Genomic DNA, 22790 nt, shown 5'->3' with positions numbered 1-22790 from the left:
AGACACCCCAGCCAAAGGCTTAAATACCTCCTCCACTTCCCTCATCCCCCAGTCATTCTGCCAAGGTAACAAGGAACAGTAAGAGAACTAATAAAAAAAAGAATATCAAGGCTGTCCACAGAAAAACAACGAGCAGGGAGCTGTGGACTCTCCCCGTACAGAAGAAAAGAAAATGATCAGGTAAGCATAATTTAAGTTTTTCTTCTTAAAACGGGGAGAGTCCACAACTGTATTCATTACTTTTGGGAAATCAATACCCAAGCTTATAGAGGACACTGAATGCAAACGGGCGACAATAAAAAAGGCGGCCCATTCTGATGGCACCACAGCCTGACACAACCCAGATTCCCGATAAAAAAACTACTTCAACAGAAGAACAAAAATATGGAAAGAGGACAACGTAACTGCCCAACAATTAGAACCATAAGGATAACTCTAAATTCTGGACTCCACACTAAGCACAAAAGCCTCTGAGGAGACGAAAGTCCCACTCACTAGAAGCACACACAAACACTTCTTCATGAACAATGGCAAGTGAAAACAGCAAAGAAACCCCCACACCACATTCTCCCCAACTAAAAAAAGGGAAGAATCAGATAAGAAGGTCCGAAAGAACCTCCAGAAACTATCCCTGAAGATACAAGGACAAAACAGAGAGAGAAGCCCCTAGCAGAACTCGAAAAAGAGCAGCTTCCAGGTTGCAAGAGGACAAAGTCCCAAAGAAAATATTCTACCGACGGAGGAGAGCAAAGAAAAGGAAAAATTCCAGATCACCTCCTACATGGATCCAAAAGGAGCCACTGTAAAGCCTTAACCAGAACCGAAGTCCCAGAAGGACAAAAAGACAAAAGGTAGAGCAAGACTATCTTACCAAAGACAGTGAACTAGGACAGAAAAACTGAACACCTGTAGGACAGAAAGAAACCCCGGAAGCAGAACAGGAATGGAATAGTAACATCCTTTTGCGCCACAAACTAAAGTCGCAGGCTTCCATCGGATAGGCAGTCAAACTAAACGTCAAACCCTAGTAACTAGCCCCCCAACTAGAAAATGGGGTAAGGATGGACAACACCCTGACCAATTAAGGAAGAACCAACTACCCGCTAAGAGAAGGTTCCCAAACCAACTGCAAGGCCTCCCAACCTAAGTAAGGATCCTTCAGGAGACAAGACACGTGGTCGATGCTCAAACAGAGCAGTCAGAATTCCTGAACCCTACTCCGATCGAAACAGTCCTATCACAGAAGCGACAACCACAAGGTCCTAAAGGAAGAGGCAGGAAGGAGGCACCGACACCCAGAGAGACTAACTCAGGATCCAGGATACCTATCCTCATTACCCCTTAGAAACCTGAAGGGAGGGAACACTGCAGATAAGAGAAACCCCCGACCCCCTGAACTCCTAGAGTCAGATGAGGAAGACTACCTTAGGAGGAGCCAACTGGATAGGCTCAGTAGACCAGATCCTCCCAAATTGAAGGAAAACTAAGAAAACCAGGAATATTCCAGTAAAGAAATTTCCAGGAAAATCTTCGTCCATCTCTCCAGAAGAGAGAAAAAGAACTGCCCTAGTAGGAACAAGGAGATTTCCCCAGGACTGGGAAAACAAGCCTACTACTGAATGCCGGACAGATCCAAGACTATTAAAATCTGGAAAAACAGATCAACCAAAATGCCAAGTCAAAGACAAGGACTAGGTTTAAAAACCGGACCCCCAAAACCATGTGCCGGATCAAGACCAAAAACCTTACGGAACAACCACAAAGTTACCTGGAATTGAAAATATCCATACCCTTCAAGGGGTCTTGAACTCTGATCTTTCATGATGTATCCCCAGTGGCTGTTCACTTAACCCCAAAAAAGGCCTCTAAGATAACACCCACAAAGTCCGAAGACAAAGGAAAGACCCAAAAAGAGATCAGAACTCCATGAATGAGAGAATATGACAGTCTCTAAAGATCCAGTCTGGATCAACCCTCAGAAAACCTACAGCTCAAAGAATTAACAAATGAACGAGCATCCTAAAAACTCTGTTGACGGCAACAGAGACTGCATAACAATCCCCCAGATCCCTAAGTATCTAGGATCAAAAAATGGTCCCTAAGAACCGAGTCTCCACAACCAGATGAACGAAAGTCCTACCCCAAAAGGCAAGGGGAAGCGAAAAGCATAGCAATCCTCAAAAAAAGGAGAGAAACACTGGCGAAAGATATCTGAAACTCGAACAGGCCAATCAACAAGGAGTACCAATAGGGGGGGAATAATCGCCTCCTACACCAGGTACTGGAGATCTCCAAGCAGTCATCTGATCCTCCCCCCTCAGAAGGGAGGACTCTAGCTCCTGTCCAAGGACCTCAGGAACTACAAATATACTGCCATAACAGAATTCTTAATCCCAGCAAACCATGTAAGCTATGCAGGGACAAAAACACTTAGTATTGAGTACGACCAACATCGGACGCCCCACCAAGATGAAATAAAGTAGGACCAGCCTGATATCTAGGATAGAAGGGCCTCCTATAACATGTAGAAACAAGAATAACAATCTAGTAACAAGAGGTGTGCAAACTTAGTACCCAAACAGGACCAGCCTGTTAAGGATACAAAATGTCTGATATAACCTCAAAAGAACAGAGTGAACTAGTACCCAACCAGGACCAGACTGCTGACTAGGGTACAACCGAACAGTTCAAGGGCTAACTGAAAGTTATAAACCCTAGCAGGGCTAGACTAAACAAAACAGACAAATGACCGACAAATAAGCTCTGAGGCTTAAACATTGCATTAAATTCTTTTTTTTTTTTTTTTTTTTTTGGACCGCCAGAAGTAACATCTATTGCGACCATGAAATCGCTAGCATCAAAATCCCAGAGAAAAAGAAATATCCCTAACAAGGAAAAACTACAACAGCCACAAGCTCCAAAATAAAGAAACAAAACACATCCTAACCGGATCAAAAGAAAATAGGCCGCACCCGCAGGTAAATGCCACAGAGGAATGGAAACACTAACAGGACCAGCCTGTCAGATATCCTAATCTTTAGGAGCTCAGAACTGGGATTAGATACACAAAAAACAAGAGACGACCAGGAGTAGGATCTCATCTCTCCATCGTCTAGCGCTGTTCGCCATCTGATTCAGAAGCCTGAGGATCCGTTGACGAATCAGAACTGGAATCATCCAAAACCGCCAACACATGCCGCAGCAGTACACGCAGGCTCGCCAGTCTGGATCTAAATGCAAAATTCACCTCCATCTGAAGGCCCCGACCCTGAAAGCTGTACCCCTGAAACTTCTGAGGAAACCGCTTCCCCAAAGGAAAGATCCGATATAATCGAACTTGCATCTGACACCCCCAGGTTAAGGGGACACAGATGAACTCTTCACTTGCAATTAGGAAAATGTAAGTGCCCCAACGCCAAAGATATGGCCATGCGGAACCGTGCAGTAACCTCTGGTGGAAATAAACCTCCTTCCAGAGAAGGGGTAACGGTATTCAGGACAACTGCCTATGTAGGAACAGAATATTCTAGGGAACACCCCTCATGGGACACAGAATCCTCAGAGCTCAGCGGTCTTTAGCCTCACCCCAGAGGGAGAAGAGAGCAATCTATTACAGCCTACAGAACATAATTGATTGGGCTGGATTACCCTGGCCTCCCCACAATCTACGCAAGTAACAGAACTTAAATCAGAGAAATCCTTCTCCGAACAATCAGAATCCTCCATAGCATGATAACATAATTGATTGGGCTGGATTACCCTGGCCTCCCCACAATCTACGCAAGTAACAGAACTTAAATCAGAGAAATCCTTCTCCGAACAATCAGAATCCTCCATAGCATGATTTATTAAATTATGGACAAAAACAACTGGCACCTTACACCCCCAATGGCTGGGGCACTCACCACTTCCTATGACCCAGACAAGTAGAGAAACAATTCCTCTCTCTCAGTCATGAATACAGAAATGGAGAACGAAAATGTGCCCACGCCCAGTCACAAGGTGCGACATGTAGGCCAAAGAAAAGTGTGCCAGTCCACAAGAACTGAAAAGCTCGAAAAAATTGTACGTTCCGTAATAGCCATGAGCCCGAACATTTCTACACAGACAGAATCACATAACAAACTTGATTAAAAGTCCCCCACTGCTAAATAACCCCCCTCAGGAGATATTAACCCTTGATTTCATAAAGATAAAGGAGTCCCACTGAGACCCTGTCTTCTATCATTTACATTACATTCCCACAATGAAAGGAAAATTAAATGATCTTAACGGATTCTATGCCGTGGAGCAGTAACACGGTCCTCCAAGTTTGACAGGTAGTAGCGTTGCTTCTGACATAGACTTGAGTGAAGAAAGCAGGCAGCGAAACTCGTCAACGCTGATTGATAATGGAGCTGTTAATATGAGTCGGGATGGTTTCGCAGAAATACTCTCCCTGCATCTCCGGAATCTAACTTTCGCCCAGGCTCTCACTGAGAGGCTGACAGGACTACTTAAAACTCCCGTCCCAACTCGAAGAGTACTATCCTCCATAAGAGACTACTCCGTAATCTTCCAACACTTCTCTGCCAACCTCCAGTGACGAAAGGCAAAGAATGACTGGGGGATGAGGGAAGTGGGGGAGGCATTTAAGCCTTTGGCTGGGGTGTCTGCCTCCTCCTGGTGGCCAGGTTCTGTATTTCCCAAAAGTAATGAATGCAGCTGTGGACTCTCCCCGTTTTAAGAAGAAAAACACAATTATTTAATCTTGTGTTTTGTTCTTGCATTTTTAGAATTGAAATATTAAATTATAAATGACCTTTTTTTAACTATTAAAATAACTGTATATGGATATTTATTATACTGTACTTGCCTGAGATTCCCCACTAGCCAGAAATGGAAATGCATGGAACAAGGGGAGAGCATGAGGGTTAATGACTGTCTTGTCTTCTTTTTATGTTGATAAATGAACATGAGAAATGGACAGTAGTTGTTAACAACACATTACATTTTATGCCTTATTACCTGTAATATCTTATCACCAGGCTGCAACAGTTTGGATGCTGCTCCTTCAGATTGCACCCTTGTTACAAATATACCCTGAGAAGAAAAGATAATACTGATTAATTAAGCATATTCTTTTACATCAGATAATGGCAAAGACTTAAGTTGATAACCATGGAAGAAAACAAAAAGTTTTAAATGTCATATCACGGAAGATACAACTTAAAAACAAACAACCCCCCCCCCCCCCAATTTACTCTTACCTGATAATTTTTTTCTTGGCAGTGAGAGAATTGGGAATTCAACACCTGGCCACCAGGAGAAAGCAAAGGCACCCTACAAGAGTTTAATATATATCCCTCCTACTTCCCCTTCCTCCCCAGTAATATTTAATGCCTAGGAAAAAGAAAGTAAGAAAGACCGTAAGTTAAAGAGGTGCAAACTAAGACTGCGGCTACCATGCACTACATCTGTTGGGTGGGTTCGTGGACTCTCACTACCAATAAAGAAATACATTTATCAGGTAAGAATAAATTATGTTTTCTTTCTAATGGTAGTGAGTCCACAATCCTTACACTTGGGATCCAATACCCAAGCTCAGAAAGTCCACACATTTATTGAGTGGGAAAAAAGAAAGGAGGCAAGACAGGCACCTAAACACTAGGCACCACTGTTGTAAGAATCTTGGTAATTTGTGATTTAGGCAGAAAGCCATAAGATCTAGTTCTGGCATCCCCACCTTTCAAACACACAATTGAAAACCTCCTGATTGAGTAATTATTCGCCTGAGTGAAGGGTCTGATGACTCAAGCAATCTGCTTCCCAGTTCTTTGCTCCTGGGATGTGAATGGCAAAAAAAATGCATTGATCAGTTTCCACCCAGGACAGAATGTGAGACACTTCCTGCATTGCTAAGGAAATGCTTATTTATGTACGCCACTGAACAATTGGAAATTGATCAAAAGGAACCGAGCGAAGAAAGGGCCATACTTGTAGGGTAATGAAAATCGCTCTGAGTTCTAAAATATTAATGGGTAATGAAGTCTCTGGAAGAGACCAGACACCCTGGGTCCTCCAAGGACCCCAAACTGCGCCCCATCCCATAAGGCTAGCATCCGTGGTGATTATCTCCCACTTTGGACGATTAAAAAACATCCCTAAATAAATGGAAGAGTATCCAGCCACCAGCTCAAAGACTGTCTGTTAAATTGATCCAAGATGATTCATTGCAATAGATCCAAATGATCCCCATTCCATGGATGGAGCATTCACAACTGCAGAGGTCTCAGGTGTAACCTCGCAAATGGAATGGAGTTGGACACTGCTACTTCCATACACTGGGGAACTGATGGTAAAGGACTCCCCTGAAGGACCCTGCAAGCTGACTGTAGTTTCATATTGCGCTGGTCTGTCAAAAACACCCTTATTGTGATAGACTATAATCACTCCCAAAAAACACACCCTTGTTTGAGATGTAAAAGTTGATTATCCAACCATGTTTGGGAAGAAACCAAAGTATGGAGCTAGCGCTATTCCCTGTAGACAAATTACAGAAAGCAGAGTACCCAAAACCTGTAAAAATTCTGGGAGCAGTAGCCAACCCGAAAGGGAGGAGCTATTAATTGGTAATGCTTGTTCAGAAAAGCAAACCGTAGATACTGATGATGATCATGATGGATCAGGATGTGAAGATATATATCCTTCAGATCTATAGTCAACATAAATTGTCCCTGAAGTATCAAGGGAAAAATTGATCTCATGGTATCCATCTTGAAGGATGGTGCTTTCAGAAATTAGTTTAATGTCTTCAGATCTAATATTGGTCAAAACGTGCCGCCCTTTTTTTGGGACAATAAAAAAAAAAAAAAGGTTTCAATAAAACCCATTCTCTTGTTCTTTTAACGGGAATGACCACCCCTATGTTCTCCAGGTTTGTACACTTTGTAGTAAATCTGGTCTCTTTTCTGGTCTTTTTGAAATGTGAGTCAAAGTAAACCTTCCCTTTGGAGGTCTGGATCTGAAGCTTTTTTCTGTAGCCCTGAGACACAATTTGTATGACCCAGTGATCCTGAACTGACTGCTTCCAGACGTCTTGGACCCAGCTTAGTCTGCCCCTACCAGAGATAAGTCTGGCACAGGGGCCGCACCTTCATGCCGTTTTGGAATCCGCAGAAGACTTTGTGTTGCTTGGATTTGTTCCAAACAGGGTTAGGTTTACAGGTAGTTTTTTGTGTCTCCTATTTTTGGGCAGATGTAGACCTCTTGATTCTTGTTGTGCCTGGGTTTTTTGTCCTGTGGTAAAAAAGCACCTTTACCACCAGTCACTGTAGAAATAATAGAGTCTAATCCTGGACCGAATACATTCTTTCCCTTAAAGGCCAAACTCAGAAATCTAGATTAGGAAACCATGGCCGCCGATCATGATTTTTAGCCAAAGGGTCCTTTTATTCAAAGAACTGCTAAAGCAAACAATCTGTTTGATTGCATCACATATAAAATAATTAGCAGTTTTCAAAGCTTGAATTTTATATTGCATCTCTTCTAAGGAAGATTCTTTAGAAATTAAATCTGATAAAGAATCATACCAGAAAGTAGCTTCTCCAGCCACCGCAGCAATACTTACAGCCGGCTGAAATAACAAACCACCCTGTAGTTTCCTGTCCATAGGATCTTTAAATGATGTACTATTCTCAATCGGAATAGTACTCTTAGTTGCGCCTTAAACCTTTGGTACGATACCCCATAACTCAATGTTGGACTCAATAAGCAATAGGAAAACATTTCTTAAAATTTGCTGCTGAAGTATATGGAACACCTGGTTTTTCTTATTCCGTATTAATGATGTCAGTAATCAAGGAAGGAACCTGGAATGTTTCAGGTGAATGTGACCTAGGTTTGAAAATGAGGTCTAATTTATGAACAGGTTTTTCCTCTTGCGGTGTAGAATCCTGAAGTCTTCAAAACCTCCTTTAAGAGATAACACAAATGTTCCATCTTAAACTGAAAAGTCATCTCCTCTGGTTCTTTGTCAGAATCACAGGAAGAATCCTTAGCAGATACTTCACCATCTGACAAAAGATAAACCCTCTACATCAGAACCCACGGATAGACTATAAGATTTAGAATTTGCGTGCGTGGGGTTCTTGTTCTCAGGAACACAAAGTTTAATTCTTCTCTAGTGCTTACTTTAAGGCAGTAAAGACTCCAGTTCATCAGAAACTTCCACAGGTAAAGGCGCCTTAAATAACTGGTTTCCTGACCAGCTTGAACAGTCACTTTAACTGAAAGAGTGGGTTTGGGAGAAGAAGAATGAGTCTCTAAAACCACAGTTAAACATGCATGACACAATTGTGTAGGAGGGCATACAATAACTTTCTTGCACAAAAGACAATTGTAGGAATAATTATGTCCATTTGTATATCCCTTGACAAAGTAGTAGCAGGTATAGCACTCCACTGTCTGCTCCATTGTAAAATAACTCCAATATAGATTTTCAAAAATACTTGCAAGTTTAATAAAAAATTATTATTATACATATCAGCAAAGTTCCACTAATACAAAATTCCTAAATTATTAGTATAATCGTACTAAAGTATTAGTCCAGCTCCAGTAGAGCATCTCACCCCCTCTAAACCATACACCATACGCGACTTGCAGGATCATTAACCGACTGTCTGTGTGAGATGTGTACTGCCATGCACTGCGTGTCCAGAAGAAAGGAAGGTGGGACCCGCACTAAAGCACGCTCAGATGTGCCAAAACTGACAGGCCACCCCTCCTCTGATTATGTCCGATGATGATGCAGGCAAGCCGACGCCAGTCTAACTGATGGAGAAATAGAGAATACATGAATAAAAAAATAAAGTGCCCCTCAGATATCCATAAAAACATTCACAACACATTTGAAAAGTTGTCCAAGCACTTAGTAAGTCTTGGGGCCATATTTATAAGTCCCTTGTGCGGTCCATCTGAGGTCCAGCACTGCTGGAATAAGTACATATTTGAGAAAACATAAATTATGCTTACCTGATAATTTAATTTTCTTCTGAAGGGAAGAGTCCACAGCTGCATTCATTACTTTTGGGAAATACAGAAACTGGCCACCAGGAAGAGGGAAAGACACCCCAGCCAAAGGCTTAAATACCTCCCCCACTTCCCTCATCCCCCAGTCATTCTGCCAAGGGAACAAGGAACAGAATGAGAAATATCAGGGTGAAAAAAGGTGCCAGAAGAACAAAAAATTACAGCCGCAATCACTCCCCAGAAACACAAGGACCTAAGAAAAGAGATCCATACACAAGGAAACATGTCCCAAAAGGACTTGAGTAACACCCTCATATCCCTGATCCTGTACCCTACCCTAAGGTACTCCAGGAAAAACCATGAGTTCCCTGTTGCCTCATATTAGATCTAGACCTATAAGCTAGACAGCAGAGACAGCAGAATAGGACAACTATCCCAGCAGATAGTAAAGAGTTCTCCAAAAAGAACACCAACCATCTTAACAGGAACTCCCAATGACCAGCTTCCATGTAGAAGCTGACTCATCATTGCCAAATCCAAGCACCAATCCAAGGAGAGACGCGGACCTATGCAAGGGTCCTCGAAAAAGGAATCAATCAAAGATCCAACTTCCAGAGAAACCAGAAGCAACCTCCTACAAGGAGGAACGCACCTCTAAAGTCTGTAGACTTGGAGATATAGCAATAGCCTCAAACTCAAGAGTCACAAGGACTCCTTAATGGTCTAAAATTCAGCACCCAGGGCACTTGGATTGCAAAGGAATCTCGTAGGCAAGCGTAAACACATGTTACACACATAGGCAAGGTAGCAACCAACACCAGAAGGCAAAGGAAAACCCTGTACCCTGGTTGCCATCCCAGAGAAACGAACTTAAGACACTGCCCACAAAGCCCCTAACGGAGCATCAAGGATAAATGGTCAACTACCTGACCCCAGAAGGGCGGCCCTCCGTAACGAGGACGTAAAGAAACCAGAACTTTGAGACCATGGTCAGACCAAGGGTATTGGAAGAGACAACGGCCCAAGATCCTGAAGGATCTATCTTCCAAAAATCTTCTTTAAGCAGGAAAAAGCTGGAAGGCAGGGAAACCCTACACACCAACTCCTAGAGTAACACAACTCTGAGCAGAGGAAGAACATGCCCGCGCATCCAGACCATATGATCCACCCAAGGCGGGAAGGAAGGAACACCGCCACCACAATAAAATGCTTAATAGGCTAAGGAGTCAGCATCTGGAAGAACATTGAGTGAAAATGCGAATCACTAGTCACACGTCACACCAGACCACACACATCTTCCTACTCCAAAGAATGGAATAACGGTTCTGAGCCCCGGGGACCTGAAGAACCATGACAACATCTGCAGAAACAGATCCGTATCCCGGGCGAGAAGCCCGAACAACCAATTTAGATTGGCACTCATAACCCTCCGTTCAGAGGGGTTGCATTGAAACAACAGGCTTCATACTTCAGTAGGAGCCGAGCCCGGAGTCTATAGAATAGGCCTGACATTCAGAATCCAGCAGACTTAATCAGAACCATGAGGGTGACATGAAACCTGGTAACAGCCGAAAAAGTATCCGACCAGTACCCGTCTGGTATAAGGACACTCTAGAACTGCCCAAGGTCCAAGAAAAATCGTCCCGAAGGATCAATAAATGAACTAGAAAACATAATTCTATTATCCAACAAGTGCTCAACTTCCGAGGAAGTGCCCACACGACCTAAATCACAAGTATCGGTTCCAGAGAAGACCGTTCATAAAAACGAAATTCTAACAGACACAAGAGCTTAAGAAAAAAAACAAAATTTAACACATCTATCCGGGTCAAAAAATAAAATGAAGGCAGCACCTATCGGGTGAATGCCCAAGGTGAAGGACGACGACAACGGGACCAGCCGATTAAAAGCCCCATTCACCTAAGCTCAAACTGGAAAAATAAAGAAAAAGAAAAACGGCAACGTTAAGGAGATTGGCTTCATCCACAAACCTCATATCCATTTTGCCATCCAGCTTCTAAGGCCTCGGATCCCCCGGCCCTCTAGGACTGGGATCCGCCAACATTGCCAAAAGATGTCTTAAAAGAACAAGAAGGTGAGCCAGCCTATAACAGAAGGCAAAATCATCCCTTGCCGGATTAACTGAAGATCCTGGCCCGAGATAGGGGCCCTTGAAGCCTCAGGGGCCAATGCTTCCCCAAAAGGCCAAACTGAATCAGGCGATCCCATGCTCGACGGGCCCTGGTTAATGGAACACGGACAGTATCTTAGGAATACTTCACTTGGGAGATATAAATGATTCAGCGCCATAGAAATGGCCATGCGGAACCGTGCTGTAACCTCTGGAGGAAACAAGCCACCCTCCGGAGAAGGAGTAAAGGCCATAAAGGACACTTGCTTGCGTAGCCAGGAAATGGACTGGGGCACTTGCTTCACGGGTCATGGAAACCTCAGAGGCGGATGGCTCAACGCACTCTAAGCTCCCTGCTTCGGGAGAAAAGAGTACTCTAGAACGGCAATCGGAACATAACTGATGGGCATTGATTACCCGGATTATTTCATATTCATCACAAGACACAACCTCTGTATCTGAGGCATCCGAGTCTCGCATATCAGAATCCTCCATAAACTTGGGATTCCAAAAATGACAAAAAACTAACTGGAACCCTTTAACACCCCCAATGGCTGGGGCACTCACCACCTCCTGTGAACCAGACAACTCACGAACAAGACCCTCTCGGTCGCACAGAGTCAGCGAGCAATCTTGAAAGATTGCGTCATTAAAAGAAGGCCGTTATGTTCCATAAGGCAGTGAGACGAAGTATAGCTACACATTTGCAGATAGAACCATATAACAAACATGATTAAAAGTCCCCCCTGTTCAATAACCCCCCTTCAGGAGATATTAACCCATGATTCCTTATTAAGATAAAAGGAGTCCCACTGGGACCCTACCTTGTTTCATTAACATTACATTCACATATTGAAATAAAATGAAACAATCTTACCGGAATCTACGCCGTGGAACAGGAACACGGCCCTTCAAGTGTGACAGATAGTAGCCTCGCTTCTGACATGGACTTGAGTGAAGAAAGGTAGGCAGCGAAACTTGTCAACGCTGATTACCAAGGAGCTGTTAATATGAGTTGGGATGGGTTCGCAGGAAATCTCTTCCTGCATCTCCAGACTCTAACTTTCATCCATGCCCTCACTGAGAGGCTGACAGGATTACTTAAAACTCCAATCCCATTGCGAAGAGTACTACCCTCCATAAGAGACTCTCTCAAACTTCTGACACTTCTCTGCCAACCTCCTGTGACGAAAGGCAAAGAATGACTGGGGGATGAGGGAAGTGGGGGAGGTATTTAAATCTTTGGCTGGGGTGTCTTTGCCGCCTCCTGGTGGCCAGGTTCTGTATTTCCCAAAAGTAATGAATACAGCTGTAGACTCTTCCCTTTTAAGAAGAAAATAGGCAGATATTAGACAAGAGCTGGATTCCGCCCAAGCAAGTATCAAAGATACTTCTTTCATAGCTAGGGGACTGCGAGTCCCGCCCTGATGATTGACATATGCCACAGTTGTGACATTGTCTGTCTGAAAACAAATGAATGGTTCTCTCTTCAACAGAGGCTAAACCTTAAGAGCCCTGAAAATAGCACAGAGTTCCAAAACATTGATTGGTAACCTTGCCTCTTGAGATTTCCAAACCCCTTGTGATGTCAGAGTTCCCAGACAGCTCCTCAACCTGAAAGACTTGAATCTGTTGTGATTACAGTCCAGGTTGGACGAACAAAAGAGGCCCCTTGAATTATACGGTGGTGGTCTAAGCACCAAGTCAGAGAAAGTTGAACATTGGTATTTAAGGATATTAATTGTGATATCTTTGTATAATCCCTGCACCATTGCTTCAGCATACAAAACTGGAGAGGTCTCATATGAAAACGAGCAAAGGGGATCGCGTCCGATGCTGCAGTCATAAGACCTAAAACTTCCATGCACATAGCCACTGAAGCGAACGATTGAGACTGAAGGTTCCGACAAGCTGAAACCAATTTTATTCGTCTCTTGTCTAATAGACACTGAATCTATCTAGAAACCTAAAAAGGTGACCCTTATCTGATGGATCAAGGAACTTTTTGGTAAATTGGTCCTCCAACCATGTCTTTGAAGAAACAACACTAGTTGATATGTGTGAGATTCGGCAAAACGTAAAGACTGAGCTAGTACCAATATATCGTCCAAATAAGGAAACACCGCAATACCCTGTTCTCTGATTACAGAGAGTAGGGCACCGACAACTTTTGAAAAAATTATTGGAGCTGTCGCTAAGCCAAATGGAAGAGCGACAAATTGGTAATGCTAGTCTAGAAAAGAGAATCTCAGAAACTGATAGTGGTCTGGATGAATCGGAATATGAAGATATGCATCCTGTAAGTCTATCGTGGACATATAATGACCTTGCTGAACAAAAGGCAGAATAGTCCTTATAGTCACCATTTTGAAAGTTGGCACTCTCACAAAACAGTTCAAAATTTTCAGATCCAGAAATGGACTGAATGAATTTTCTTTCTTTGGGACAATGAATAGATTTGAATAAAACCCCAGACGCTGTTCCTGAAACGGAACTGGTATAAATTAATTACCCCTGAAAGCTCTAGATTTGAAACACACTTCAGAAAGGCCTGAGCCTTCACTGGGTTTGCTGGAACACGTGAGAGAAAAAATCTTCTCACAGGAGGTCTTACTCTGAATCCGATTCAATACCCTAGAGAGACAATGCTCTGAATCTATTGATTTTGGACAGAATCTGCCCAAATGTTTTGGAAATTTTTTTAATCTGCCCCCCACCAGCTGAGCTGGAATGAGGGCCACACCTTCATGTAGACTTGGGGGCTAGCTCTGGTTTCTTAAAAGGCTTGTATTTATTCCAACTTGAAGAGGGTTTCCAATTGGAACCAGATTCTTTGGGGGAAGGATTGGCTTTCTGTTCCTTATTCTGTCAAAAAGAACGAAAACGATTAGAAGCCTTAGATTTACCCTTAGATCTTTTATCCTGAGGTAAAAAACTCCCTTCCCCCCAGTAACAGTTGAAATAATTGAATCCAACTTAGAACCAAATAAATTGTTACCTTGGAAAGAAAGATATTAATCTAGACTTAGATACCATGTCAGCATTCCAATATTTAAGCCACGAAGCTCTTCTAGCTAAGATAGCTAAAGACATATATTTAACATCAATTTTGATGATATCACAGATAAAATGATTAGCATATTGAAGCAAGCGAACAATGCTAGACAAATCAGGATCTGTTCAGGCCACAACAGAAACTGGATATATAGGATACCACAGTTCCCAAAGTATGCACTTCTAGCACTCTGGGCCCTGAACTAAAGGACGGAATACCCCAAACAGGATTGTTAAAATATAACCTTTATTATAAAAATTAAAAAACCTAGATAGGTTATTTCACAAACAATTTAAAATACACTCCAGTACCCTGATCAGTGTAATAAATGTTAGGTCTGATCACTGTAATTAATGATTAGGCCTGTATAGTATCACAGTGATAAGTGATCTGAAATATGACCAATAATACTCGCTAGTTTATATTTGTTCACTCGCTTACTGCAAGCAAGCTGGGATTAAATTCGTAGTCAGGGTAAATAATGATCTGAGAACTAATATCGATATATTGCCAATATTATTATATCATGATATTTATTTGTCATTCATTCAAGGATTGTGTCCATTTATTGAAAGAAGTCTTATTTCGACCTCAACTTTGTGTGTGATAATATAATTCGTTAATCAATCAGACTAGTGCCACGAAAATCACAAAGTTAATTTAAGCTAACATTCCAACCATTATTGCCATTATTTGGCATATGTATTCAATTCTAGTTTCAGTTATAGGATTAAGCTGAATTAGACGTAATATGAGCTGAGTTCGATTAGTATCTAACAGCTTATTAGTACAGCTTATATTTAAAGTATTAGTGATATTAACAGGTTTACTGGGTTCTTGTACTGAGGTTGATAAAGAAGTTGTGGTTATACTGTAGACTAAATCAGGCGTTGCCCAGGTTAGCAGTAAGGTTACTGATATTAAGTGAGTTCTCTTCTACTTCCAATAATATAAGGGTAAAATACTTATATATAAAGTAGCTAATTACTTCTATCACAGTTATAGCTACTCAGTTTATACTATCTAACGTCACCCAAGTGGTGTATAAGTAGGTATTGCTGACTATACGGCGCTATGAGCCGTCTGATAATCAGTATCAGTAATTAATGAATTCTATCTGGCTAGGCCCCGATTCAAAAGTTAGTTTAGTAACAGTATGTTCTATGGCACTTCTTGTGTGGTTGGTACAATTTAAACTAAGTCTGGCACACCCCGGAAAAGATTTCCAATTAGTCGTTCACACAGAATCAGTATTCCAAGTGCTGTTGGTCTCCCGCAGTTAAGCACTCATTCAGTCATTCTTACATTCATTAAACATATTTATGGATGTATGTAAGAACTATGTTAACGGTTAAGCTAAGTCTGGCACAACCCAGGCTGTATATTGATTAATATTACCAGTTAAATACTGTAGTTAGTGGTCCAAACATACGTTCATACAGCAAGTGCTGTGCTTCACAGGCTATTGAATGTTCATACAACAGTTCTGCAGTTGGATAGACAATATTATTGAATGAATTTTGTTAATAGTTCAATTGATTAGATACAGGCTGAACTATATAAGAGTTAGATGCTCGAATATCATCAAGTAAGTTATTCCCTGCTTTCATTAATATGAGGGTATAATACTCCTGTGGTCAATAGCTGGTTAACTCTGTTACCATTATAGCTTCACAGTTTGTACTGTCTAACATAGCCCAAGTACTGTGTAAACAGGTATCGCTCACTTTGTGGCACTCTGCGCCGTCTGTTTTTCAATATCTATAATTGTTACAATAAATCTGGCACAACCCAGACTATAGATTAATTTTGATAATAATCTTATCGATAGCACTGTTTATATTGTTGGTAAAAATTTATTAAACTATGTCTGGCACAACCCAGATCGAATTTCTAATTCATCATACACCGAGAATAAGTGTGACAAGTGCTGCAGATCTCCCGCAATTTAACGCTCATTCAATCATTCTTACATTAGTCAGACATATTTGTTGATATGTATACAAACTATGTTAACGGTTAGGCTAAGTCTGGCACAACCCAGGCTGTGAGATTTTTAATATTATCAGTTAAACACTGTAGTAAGTGATCTAGTACAGCTGGTGCTGTGCTTCTCAGACTATTCAACATTCATACATAAGTTCTAACGTTGGTCAAACAATATTTTTAAATGAGTTTCTGTTAGTAGTTCCGTTAATTAGGCACAAGATAAGCTATGTTAGAATTAAATGCTGTAGTGGCAACTCGATATAGCTATACCGTAATTACAATGTGAACCCTGTTCACTCATCTGAAAGGACCCTGACAGTCTAATAATGGACTTCCGGTCCAACAGGGTTTAAATCCCCACAAAATCGGCGGCTCGCTGCCTTTGATAAAGCCCCATCGGGCGAAACGCGTCAGGGGAGAGTGTTGAACGTGTTCACACTCTATCTTTTGTGTTTATCTTAACTGCCCAGTACCCTGTATCTATGTACCGCTAGTAGTGATTTCTATACTAACGCTATTATTAGACTGTCAGGGTCCTTTCAGATGAGTGAACAGGGTTCACATTGTAATTACGGTATAGCTATATCGAGTTGCCACTACAGCATTTAATTCTAACATAGCTTATCTTGTGCCTAATTAACGGAACTACTAACAGAAACTCATTTAAAAATATTGTTTGACGGAATGCCCTGGAGGAGTGGTTTCCGGAGGAGGAGCTAACTGCACACACCTGTGTGTGATTACCTTCCAGTCCTGCAGCTGCTGGTGGAGTTTCTCGTGCCAAACCCAGGGACCTGGGTAGCTTCTTGGATAGCCTGTATCAACGCTCCTGGAACCAGACAGTGGACAGACATCCCACTGTGCTGACATTATTAGTCAGCTTGCAAAAAGCCTATACCTTGGGCTTCCTCTTTTTATATATATTAGAACTTGTGATATAACTTCAAAGAGGAACAGAGTGCCTCCCTCCCCCACCGGTGCTGCGTGGGAGGTTGAGGCTATCTTTATACACTCTCTCTGCTATACTGATAAACTGCCTTGAACCTGGCCCTAATTACCTGCAGGATAACAGCAGATTCTCTCCATACCCTTTCCTCCCCCACCGGTGCTGCGTGGGAGGATAAGGCTATTTACATATATCAACACTGCTGCACTAACAAAGGACCTGATGTTTTTTTCCTGACTCCTGCCCTGAGTACCCACAGCAGCGCGGCGGACCCCCCACATACCTTCCTCTCCCCCACCGAAGTTGCGAGGGAGACAGAAATCATCCGTGAGACTGAGCTGAAGTGTGGTGGCGGAGCCGCATCTTCAAGCAGGGAGTGATAAGTACTCGAAGCGGCTCTGCTCGGTGCCGGACTGAAAGCTTGCTGGAGAATCCCCCCTCCCCCACCGGTGCTGCGTGGGAGGTCGGGGCTGTGTGTAGCTAGCCTGGCAGTTGCCGCTGAGATCTCCCTGTGCAGCGCCTCTGCATATCTCTGCTCTGGTTCCTCGAGACGCTGTGGGTAAGCGCTAAATTAGGAGGTGCTCAATCTGGGAGCATGTTTTTCTCTCTTCACCTTTTTTTTGGGGATACCAACCAGAGCTGCATGTCCTGGGGAACACTGTATGGATCCTGGTAAAAATGCTATGGAAGATGGCTGTATAATTAACCCCTCTAATAGGTATCAGCAATTTTGGCATTTTCTCATATTGAAGGCTCTTTCTGCCCACCTACCTGGCTATTAGTTGAACGCTGATGCATAGAATGACCCAGGTAAGGTGACGAGCTGCATACATACAAGAACTGGCTGAACTTTATTAACTATATAAAGGAACTTTTTTTTTTTTTTTTCATTGGCTCCTTATATGATTCTTTTTTCTGCATATGATTTGTTTGGCACATTTAATTTTATTTAACTATATTACTTGTCGCTACAATTTTTGTCATATCAATGTATTGAGCAAATCTAGGCAAAAATCTTAATGCTTAAGAATGTGTAAAATGTGCATAGTATGTAAAAAGACATTGTACTTTCTCCTCTAAAAAGTGAAACATTCTCAGGGGAGAGAGAAGGGAGAGGAGAAGGGGAGGAAAAAAAAAAATCAAAGGTTATTGAGTGTGAATAAGGAATTAATAATTCAATACCAGAGAAATTTACTATAACCTTTTTCAGGATATATTACCCATTATTACTGCTTGGAGGGAAGGGCTATATAGAGATAAAAGATCCTCAGTTATATTATCTAATAACTCTTTCCTAAGAATAAATCTCCTACGTTCCCTGAAAATAAAATACTATCCCTTACTATTGGACAGGGAGAAAGTTTATATAGAAATATAAAGATCATTAGTTAAAACTACCTTATAAATTTTCTTTAAAGAAGAGATATTTTAACTTCTCTGAAAATAAAATACAAATGAAACTGACTGAACCAGGATATAACTAGGTCACTGTGAATATGTTTGCTTACCTATAAAATATACTGTATATAATTGCTGGAATAATATTTTCTTGGATATAAATCTAATTAAGAAATTGCTGTTGCTGCTTTCAGAGATACCATTTCCTTTATTGTGTCTTTTGAAGATTAGCAACAGTAAGACAATTAACAAATTGGCATAAAATTGCCTAACATTAATAACGTCCCTGATCTCTGCATCCCTGGCTGGATCTAAATAACACGATTTAATTCACAGTTTATTATTTTTCCTTTTTTTTTTTTTTTTTTTTTTTTTTTCTCTCTCCCCTTTTCTTTTCCCTCACTTGGTCACAATAGTGCACATCCCTATCCTCACTTGTCTATTTGAGAACGCTTCACCTTCTCAAACTTAACTCTAAAATTAAGTTCACTCCCTGTATTGATCTTCACTTAGATAAATTGCCTCACTTCAATTTTTTTTAATTCTCTTTTCTTTTCTGGCACATGGATAAATTCCTTCACACCTCACCCCGGAATATTTCTCCAGCCATGGCAGCAAGACAGAGAGACAGAAAATTGAAGGGTAATCAGGAGCCTCCCACAGAAGCGCAACCAACTATGTTAAATGTACCAGTTGTACAAGAAGTAACCAATATTCACAGCTTAGTCGCTAGTATATCTGATGCGCTCTCTCCTAAATTTGAGGCTCTTAGAGCTGAAATCAAACAAGATTTTCTTTCTCTGACACAAGAGGTTCGTCAATTCTCCAATAGGCTGCAGGAAGCCGAACAAAGAGTTTCGGACCTGGAAGATCTAACAATAACGCATAGTTCTAATCTAGAAGGTATAAATAATAACGTACAGAAAATTCAAAACAGATTAGAAGATCTAGAAAATCGTTCTAGAAGAAATAATATAAGAATTATAGGCCTTCCGGAAGAACAACAATATGACAATCTTGTTAATTTTATATCAGAAACCTTGCCTACAATTTTAAAGATGCCATCTACCCTATATCCCATCCCAGTGGAGAGAGCGCACAGACTTGGTCTACCTCGCTCAGGCAATAAAGATAGAACTAGGCCTAGGCCTGTTATCGCTAGAATATTAAATTTTCAAGACAAACTTACCTTATTCCAGCATTATCGCAAACAACAGCCTGTTAAGGCTGGAGACGCTACAATCCTTATGTTTCAAGATTTCTCCGCTGACACTGCAGCAAGGAGAAGGGAGCTTGCTCCTATTTGTTCCAAATTGATACAAAAAGGGTACCAGGCAACCATAATGTACCCCTACAAATTAAAGGTTAAAGTTGGGGAAGTCACACACTTCTTTGAAGAAGCTCAACTGGCTGAGAGCTTCTATAACACACTGGGTTCCTAAGCTTAATAACAGCAATATTGAATATCTGATTATTAGACTGAGTGTAAGCTATAGGTTTTTGCTTATGGGAAAGACCGTGTCTCTTCTAGACGTGAGTCCTAGGCCCCAACCCCCACCTGTGCGGAGAAAATTTAGGTGTCTAATTTTAAATTATTATTATTATTTTATTATTATTATTATTTTTTTTTTATTATTTTTTTTTTTTTATTTATTTATTTATTTATTTTTTTATTTTTTTATTTTTCTCTTTCTCTCTTCTCTTTCTCCCTTCTTAATGTATAAATGAATATGCTGAATAAAAATTGTAAAATAGTATCTTGGAATGTAGGTGGTATATCTACCCCTATAAAGAGAAAAGCAATCCTTAATCACCTGCGAAAGATCCAGACTGACATAGGTTTTATTCAAGAAACCCATTTATCAGCTGAAGAATCTTTAAAACTTAAATCAACATGGGTAAAAGAAATCTATTTTGCACCTAGTGTTAAGAGGAAAAGGGGGGTAGCAATTCTAATAGGAAAGAAAATTGATACCGAAGTCACACATTTTGAGGCTGACATCGGGGGGAGATATGTACTACTGAAAATAAAGATTGCCCAGAAGATGTATACATTATGTAATACATACGGCCCTAATGTATTTGATCCAAAATTTTGGAACACTTTGCAGACCAAATTATTATCCTTCACGGAAGGCTCTTTAATTATGGGAGGAGATTACAATATGGCACCACAATGCCCGATCGATAGGCTAAGACAATGTCAAACAGTTAAAACAAAAAAAAGATAATCTAGAGGGTAAGATGTTTAAAAAAATAATGCAGAACTTAGCACTGCGGGATATCTGGAGACAGCAAAATCCTTCTACTCAAAATTTTACCTGTCTTTCCAAGGCGCATAAGACGCTCTCCAGAATCGACATTTTTCTAATTGATGAACGTATGGTGATGAGAGGGGTAAAAACAGATATAGGACCAATATTTCTTTCAGATCATGCACCGATTGTACTTGAGTTTCAGCTTTCACATTTGTATTCTGCTGCAACACGTTTCTTTTTTCCCTACTATCTGACGACTGAGGTAAAATTCAAGAACTGGCTTATAAATAGATATAAGGAATTTGTACATTTTAATAAAGACTATTTAAACCGCCCTGAAGTATTTTGGGACACTGCAAAAGCAGTAATGAGAGGCGAAATAATTTCATATAGCTCAGCCCTGCATAAGAAAATTCGATCTAGAGAAAGAGAATCATGCCAATGTTTAACTAACACTTATAATCATTATCTGCTTGACAAAACCCCCTTAAATTGGGCAAAATACGTTAAAGCAAAAAATGAAAGGGATACTTTTGTTTTACTGCAAGAAACTCAAAAGGAATTAAAAATGCAGGCTAAGCTATATAAATATGGTAATAAATCAGGTAAGATGCTGGCCAAATTAATAAAAAATGAGAAAAAAACATAATTTATGCTTACCTGATAAATTCCTTTCTTCTGTTGTGCGATCAGTCCACGGGTCATCATTACTTCTGGGATATAACTCCTCCCCAACAGGAAATGCAAGAGGATTCACCCAGCAGAGCTGATATAGCTCCTCCCCTCTACGTCAGTCCCAGTCATTCGACCAAGAATCAACGAGAAAGGAGTAACCAAGGGTGAAGTGGTGACTGGAGTATAATTTAAAAGATATTTACCTGCCTTAAAAAACAGGGCGGGCCGTGGACTGATCGCACAACAGAAGAAAGGAATTTATCAGGTAAGCATAAATTATGTTTTCTTCTGTTATGTGCGATCAGTCCACGGGTCATCATTACTTCTGGGATACCAATACCAAAGCAAAAGTACACGGATGACGGGAGGGATAGGCAGGCTCATTATACAGAAGGAACCACTGCCTGAAGAACCTTTCTCCCAAAAATAGCCTCCGAAGAAGCAAAAGTGTCAAATTTGTAAAATTTGGAAAAAGTATGAAGCGAAGACCAAGTTGCAGCCTTGCAAATCTGTTCAACAGAGGCCTCATTCTTAAAGGCCCAAGTGGAAGCCACAGCTCTAGTAGAATGAGCTGTAATTCTTTCAGGAGGCTGCTGTCCAGCAGTCTCATAGGCTAAACGTATTATGCTACGAAGCCAAAAAGAGAGAGAGGTAGCAGAAGCTTTTTGACCTCTCCTCTGTCCAGAATAAACGACAAACAGGGAAGAAGTTTGGCGAAAATTTTTAGTTGCCTGCAAGTAGAACTTGAGGGCACGAACTACATCCAGATTGTGTAGAAGACGTTCCTTCTTTGAAGAAGGATTTGGACACAAGGATGGAACAACAATCTCTTGATTGATATTCCTGTTAGTGACTACCTTAGGTAAGAACCCAGGTTTAGTACGCAGAACTACCTTATCTGAGTGAAAAATCAGATAAGGAGAATCACAATGTAATGCTGATAACTCAGAGACTCTTCGAGCCGAGGAAATAGCCATTAAAAATAGAACTTTCCAAGATAACAATTTTATATCAATGGAATGAAGGGGTTCAAATGGAACACCTTGTAAAACGTTAAGAACTAAGTTTAAACTCCATGGCGGAGCAACGGCTTTAAACACAGGCTTGATCCTAGCTAAAGCTTGACAAAAGGCCTGGACGTCTGGATTTTCTGACAGACGCCTGTGTAACAAGATGGACAGAGCTGAAATCTGTCCCTTTAATGAACTAGCCGATAAACCCTTTTCTAAACCTTCTTGTAGAAAAGACAATATCCTAGGGATCCTAACCTTACTCCAGGAGTAACGTTTGGATTCGCACCAGTATAGGTATTTGCGCCATATTTTGTGG

General features: G+C 41.1%; 1 protein-coding gene across 1 annotated transcript in view; it reads right to left on the bottom strand.

The window, feature by feature from the left end:
* Positions 1–22790, bottom strand: part of ERBIN (erbb2 interacting protein) — a gene marked incomplete in the record, with an annotated part of 752109 nt that overhangs the window by 13381 nt on the left and 715938 nt on the right. The window contains 1 exon segment of the mRNA XM_053701342.1: positions 5008–5082. Within this exon segment, the coding sequence (XP_053557317.1) occupies positions 5008–5082 (75 nt within the window).

This window comes from Bombina bombina, chromosome 2 (assembly GCF_027579735.1).
Source record: "Bombina bombina isolate aBomBom1 chromosome 2, aBomBom1.pri, whole genome shotgun sequence".
Taxonomy (NCBI): domain Eukaryota; kingdom Metazoa; phylum Chordata; class Amphibia; order Anura; family Bombinatoridae; genus Bombina; species Bombina bombina.
The sequence above is the reverse complement of the archived record's forward strand: the minus strand, read 5'-3'. Positions and strand labels throughout refer to the sequence as shown.